The following is a 6,506-nucleotide window of genomic DNA, read 5'->3' on the forward strand; positions in this document are numbered from 1 at the left end:
GTGTGCTCTTCCGATCTGGATAGAGAGGAAGTGATAAGATCAGATCTAGATTTTTCAAAAATAATTTTATTTATTTTTGGCTGTGCGGGGTCTTCATCACTGTGTGGGCTTTTCTCTTGTTGTGGCGCCTGGGGGGGCTACTCTAGTTGGGGTGCATGGAGTTTGCACTGCGGTGGCTTCTCTTGTTGTGGAGTATGAACTCTAGGACATGAAGGTTTCAGTAATTCTGATTCATGGGTGCAATAGTTGTGGTTCCTGGGCTCTAGAGCCCAGGCTAAGTAGTTGTGGCACATGGGCTTAGTTGCTCCTTGGCATGTGAGATCTTCCCGGACCAGGGATCGAACACGTGTCTCCTGCATTGGCAGGCAGGTTCCTCACAGCTAAGCTACCAGGGAAGCCCTCAGATCTAGAAACTTCACATTTCCTTGTGGAAAGTAGGTGGTAGAAGGGTTGAAGGGCAGCCCAGGAAGGAGACTAGGAAGGTGTCCAGGAGAGCGGGGAGGAATGACTTGAGTTGGGGCACTGGCCCTGGAGGGGCAAATCAGCTAACTGACTCAGGGGCTGTTTGAAGAAAACCTGGCCAGGCTTGGTGGCAAGTCTAAACAGAAAGCCCTCAGCCTGCTCAAAGGCCCTGCAGAGGAGCAGACGGGTCTGCCCAGCACTATTCACCATTGGTTTCCCAAGATCTGATTTCCAGTCACTTGAGCCTAGACAGTTTGCGAGGCTCTGTCCTGGTGGTCTTCCTGCTGGGCCACCTGCTTGGGGCTGGGAGTGGCAAAGTGTCCCTGTGCAAGCCTTGAGTGCTGTTCCCGGAGCCTTTGCTGGGCTGGCATCAAGTAAGATCTCAGTGGCCGTGACTAATTCCCCAGCACGTGGCATGACTCAGCTTCGGCCTTCTGACTGACCATGGCTCAGGACATGTAGCCATCCCTCCACCAGCCCTGTGCTCTGGGCTGCTGAGACCTCAGTTGGGCTGGCCCCCAGGACTCTCCTGGCCTCTGGAGTGTGGCCCTCCAGCTGGGGGCAAGAATGTGGCCCAGGAACTGGGGAGGTGGGGCAAATCTTTTTTTAAAATTTTTTTGGTTACACTGGGTCTTTGTACACATGGGCTTTCTCGAGTGTGGAGAGTGGGGACTGCTCTTCATCATAGTGTGCGGGCTTCTCATTGTGGTGGCTTCTCTTGCTGCACAGCATGGGCTCTAGGCATAGGGGCTTCAGTAGTGAGCACACGGGCTCAGTAGTTGTGGCACATGGGCTTGGTTGCTCTGAGGCATGTGGAATCTTCCTGGAGCAGGGACTGAACCCACGTCCCCTGCATTGGCAGGCGGATTCCTATCCACTGCTGGGGAAAAATCTTCTGCAGGGAAGGAGTCTGGTAGCCCAGCCAGTCACTCTGGAAGCCATGTGTAGCCCTTTCCCCTGACCTTGGCCAACATTTCACTGGTCAGGTGAGTCGAGCGAAGCAGCTTCAGGGACTGTAGACAGAACCTGGGTTTGCAAATGATCTGATTTGGACCACAGTTTCTGAGTTTGTGAAATGGAAATCATAGTGTTGTGGGGGGAGGGCAGGGGAGAAAACCACTCTATACCTATCAACATTTGCATCAGGTACCTCCCACGTGGTAGCCCCCATGTCCTATGTATTCAAAGGATATTTGGATTCCAACTGAGTGAACCCTTGGAGAGTCAGCTGTGAATGAGGCAGACCACCATATCCTTACCCTCTGGAGATCAGTCTTTTCTTAAAAAAAAAAATTGATTCAATTTCTTTGGGGCTGTTCTGGGTCTTCATTGCTGCATGTCGGCCTTCTCTAGCTGCAGCAAGCCAGAAGTACTCTCTAGTTGCAGTGCTCAGGCTTCTAGTTGCAGTGAATTCTCTTGTAGTGCTCAAGAATTCTCTCAGTGTGCTCTAGGGCATGTAGCCTTCAGTAGTTGTGGTGCACTGGCTTAGTTTTCCCACAGCACTGCAATCTTCCCAGACCAGGGATCAAAATGGTGTCCCCTGCATTGGCAGGTGGATTCTTAACCACTGGACCACAAGGGAAGTCCTGGAGCTCATGATTTTTGCAGGGGTTGGCTTGCTAAGGCCCATGGGCTAAATCTGGCCCAGCAAGTTTTTGGAAATTAAGGTTTTTTTTTAAATGTAAATAAAGTTTTATTGGGATACAGGCATAGCTATTCATTTGTGTATTGTCTATGGCTATTTCTATGCTAGAAAGGCAGCGCTGAGTTGACTGAACATATGGCCTGCAGAACCTAAAATACTATCTGATTCATCATAGTAAAGTTGTCAACCTTTGCTCTACTCTAGTGGAACAGAAAGACTACAACAGATGGAAATAAGAGTCAGTGACAGTGCTAAGTGCCACGAAGCCACAGGAAGATAGAACAGAGAGGTGGGGGTGAGGGGCTGTTTCCAGATGAGTGGACAGGTCGGGGGATCCTGTGGGTAGCAGGAACCTTTGAGCTGTAGAGCTTCCAGAAGAGTAGCCTGGGCAGCATTGACATTGAAAGCAAAGGCCCTGGGGCACTGGCACTTGAGAGCTTGAAAGACTGAAAGTGGGTCAGCGAAGCTGTGGCTCATCGAGGGGGTTGGAAATGAGTTGCATCATGGCAGGATCTTGTGGTGGTAGTGGTGGTTTAGTCATAAAGTCGTGTCTGACTCTTGTGACCCCATGGACTGTAGCCCACCAGGCTTCTCTGTCCATGGGATTTCCCAGGCAAGAATACTGGAGTGGGTTGCCATTTCCTTTTCCAGGGCCTTGTAAAGGTAGTTAAATGCTTACATTTTATTTCAAGGGCAGTAGAAAGTTCTGTAAGATTCTAGTGGGAAAGAAAAGGGCATTAAAAGTGTTTGAAAATGCCCTCTGGATGCAGTGGGCTGAGAGATTGGGGAAGGGGCTGCTATTACAGTACAAGTGAGAGATGATGGCAGTCTGGGTTACACAGAAAGTCCTGTGTGTATTTCAGAGGAAGAAGCAACAAATTTCTCACCTCCAGCAGGTGAGGGGAGGAGAGGAATTAAGAGATGGTGCCTGGCTGGTTGCTTCTGAGCAACATGAACAGATCAGCTGGGCTGAAGGTGCAGCTTTGACACCAACTTGCTGGGTGAAAGTGAAAGTGTTAGTTGCTCAGCTGTGTCCAGCTCTTTGCAACCCATGGACTGCAGCCCACCAGGTTCCTCTGTCCATGGGATTTCCAGGCAAGAACACTGTATTGGGTTGCCATTTCCTTCTCCAGAGGATCTTCCCAACCCAGGGATTGAACCCTGCTCTCTTGCCTTGCAGGCAGATTCTTTACCATCTGAGCCACCCGGAACCTCGGCCAGTCTTTGTCTCTGAACCCTTGTCCCATATGTATAATTGGTCGAATTATCCCTTGGCAAAGGGATTACAAAGAGAATCTACCTGAGAGGGAGGTTCCAATAAGTGCAGCTGCTCTCCTGTGAGCTGAGGCCCTTGAACAGCAAGTCTGCTCATTTATCTCTTTCCCCTCCCTACCCCATCCCATGAGCGCCCCCTTTCCTAAGCTGGGTTAGGGACCCAGATGCTGGCTTTTGACAGGTCTACACATTCAGGCTTTGGAGTTAAAGACACCTGGATTGATAGTTCTTCCTGCTTACTGAGCCTGTGATCTTGGATAAGCCAGTCTCCTTTGTGACGAATCTCCTAGGCCATGGGAAATGGGGGAGGGAAGGGGTCTTGAAACCTCCCTTTATGGTGGTTAAGGACTGAGTGTGTGTTAATCACTCAGTTGTGTCTGACTCATTGAGACCCATGGACTGTAGTCCACCAGGCTTCTCTGTCCATGGGATTCTCCAGGCAAGAATACTGGAATGGGTAGCCATTCCCTTCTCCAGGGGATCTTCTTGACCCAGGGATCGAACCCAGGTCTCCTGCATTACAGGTGGATTCTTTACCATCTGAGCCACCAGGGAAGCCTGTAAAGGACTAAATAACTCCTAAAGATCCTGGTACAGTAAGTATGGAAGTGCTGATTAACTATTCAATTAATAGCTATTAGTTTTATTCCTAATATTTCAGTTCTCCTGGATCCTGCCCTGCAGTGGGTAACCCATGGCGACCAGAGGGTCTGAGGTCCACTTCTGGAAGCTCTCCACCAGTTGCTGGGGGAACTTAGTTTATGTGCATGTTTACAAATACGTTCACTTGTAAATTGCATGATACAAAAATGTAAATGTATACTGTAACCTGGAACTCCATTCTGATGCTTACGTTGTGGCGGATAAAGTACTTTAAAAAAAATGTAGTCCTATCCTATTGATGATTTATTTCTTTATTGGGATAAAAAACCATAGCATTTATCATCTTAATTGTTTTTAAGCATACAGTACATTACTAACTATATGCACATTGTTCTGCAGCAGATCTCAGACTTTCATCTTGTGAAACTGAAACTCTATTCCTATTGAACAACTTTCCTTTTCCTCTTCCTCCCAGCCCCTGTCAACCACCATTGTTCTTTCTTTATGAGATGACTAAGTCAGATACCTCTAAGTGGAATCACACAGTGTGTCTTTTTGTGACTAGTTTATTTCACTTAGCATAATGACCTCAAGTTTCACCCAGGCTGTTGTAAAAGGGCAGGATTGCTTTTTTTTTTTTAAAGGCTGAATTATCCATTTAATACATCCATAATGTATATGCCACATTTTCTTTATCCATTCATCTATCCTGTCCTTTGGGTTGCCTCCACCTCTTGGCTATTGAGAATACTGCCACTAAGAAGATGGGTGTGCAAATATCTCTGAGATCGTATTTCCTGTTCTTTTGAATATTTATCTAGAAATGGGGTTGCTGTTCGTATAATTCTTTTTTTATATTATTATTATTATTTTTTTACTTTACAATATTGTATTGGTTTTGCCATACATCAACATGCATCTGCCATGGGTGTACACGTGTTCCCCATCCTGAACCCCCCTCCCACATCCCTCCCCATACCATCCCTCTGGGTCATCCCAGTGCACCTGTATAATTCTATTTTTAGTTTTTTGAGGAGCCTCCACACTTTTCTATAGCAGCTACAGTATTCTAAATCCCCACTGACAGTGCAAGGGGGTTCTAATTTCCATGTTCTCACCAATACTTTTTGTTTTGATACTGGCCATCCTAAAGCATGTGAGGTGATCTCATTGTGGTTTTCATTTGCATTTCCCAGACTGGTCATATTGAACCTCTTTTCATATGCTTTTTGTCCATCTGTATCTACTTTATGAAACTTTCTATTCAAGTCCCCTGTTTTCTAATTGTCTTTGAGTTGTAGGAATTCTTTATATATTCTAGATAAGCCCTTATCAGATACATGGGTTGCCTACATTTTTCTCTCATTCTATTGGTTGCTTTTTCACTTTGATTCCTTTGCTTTTCATGAGTTCACTTTAATTTTCATGAGTTCACTTTAACATAGTCCCATTTGTCTGTCTTAGTTTTTGTGACCTGTGGTTTTGGTGTCATTTTCAAGCCCAATGTTGTGAAGCTGCCCCCTCCCCCACCACACACACTTTCTTTTAGAAGTGCCGCAGTTTTAGGTTTAGGTCTTTAATCCATCTTTTGAGTTAACTTTTATATGTAATGTAAGGCAAGGTTCCAATTTCATCCTTTTGCAGGTAGATATTCGCATTCTGGGTATCTTTGGCGTGTAGATATATGGTTTCTCAGCACCATGTGTTGAAGAGACTATCCTTGCCCGAGTTCTGATGCTTCTTTAAGTACATAGGCTGTGGAAGTGGCCCAGGGATGCTTCTTTAAGTACATAGGCTGTGGAAGTGGCCCAGGTCTCCCTACACTGTGAGATCCTTCGTGCGTCCTCAATACTTTCTGGACTAAGTTCTGCTAGCTCCTTTTCACAGATGAGGAAACTGAGGCTGGGTCCAAGTGACCTGCCCTAGGTAGTTATAGTGAGCAAATATAGTGTAGGTGGGATTGGAAATGAGTGCTTGAACTTTAGAGCCCACGGGGTATAGTGCCCTGGGGATGTTCCTCGTTCTATGCCTAGCATGCGGGTAAAGAATGAATGAATGAATGTCTCAGGCAAGGCTCGCAGCAAATGGAGGAGCTTGGACAAATCCACTGCTCCGCGCAGGGGTGCTCTCCTCCGTCGCGCATGCGCGACCCCTGTGCGGAGCCAGTTCCACTGCCTCCGCCCACTCATGGTACAGCCTCTCTCTGTGTGGTACGGCCCGACTTCCCCCACGCCTGGGCCGGGATGGTACGCGCCGCCTCCGCTCGCGGCCCCTCCCCGTCGGTTTCCGCGCGAAAAGCCAGGGTTGCCTGTGCTGCTGCCGCCTCTGCTGCACCTTCCAAGATGCCTGCCCGAACCGCCCCGGCGCGGGTGCCTGCGCTGGCCTCCCGGGCCTTCTCACTGCCTGACGATGTCCGCAGGCGGTAGGTGTCGCGGGGAACCTGGAACCTGGGTGGGTGGCACGGCGGTGGGGGTGGGGGTCATTTCCCCTCGGGGTAGCCCGTGGCCGCCGCTGACAGACG

General features: G+C 48.1%; 1 protein-coding gene across 1 annotated transcript in view; it reads left to right on the forward strand.

Moving 5' to 3' along the window:
* Window positions 1–6,231: 6,231 nt before the first annotated feature.
* DNMT1 (DNA (cytosine-5-)-methyltransferase 1) overlaps window positions 6,232–6,506 on the forward strand; it is a 43,928-nt gene continuing 43,653 nt past the window's right edge. The window contains exon 1 of the mRNA XM_010828384.1: window positions 6,232–6,407. Coding sequence (XP_010826686.1) covers window positions 6,328–6,407 — 80 coding nt within the window. The 5' untranslated portion in view covers window positions 6,232–6,327. The remainder of the gene's footprint in view (window positions 6,408–6,506) is intronic.

This window comes from Bison bison, unplaced genomic scaffold, assembly GCF_000754665.1.
Source record: "Bison bison bison isolate TAMUID 2011002044 unplaced genomic scaffold, Bison_UMD1.0 scf7180017864492, whole genome shotgun sequence".
Classification (NCBI taxonomy): Eukaryota; Metazoa; Chordata; class Mammalia; order Artiodactyla; family Bovidae; genus Bison; species Bison bison.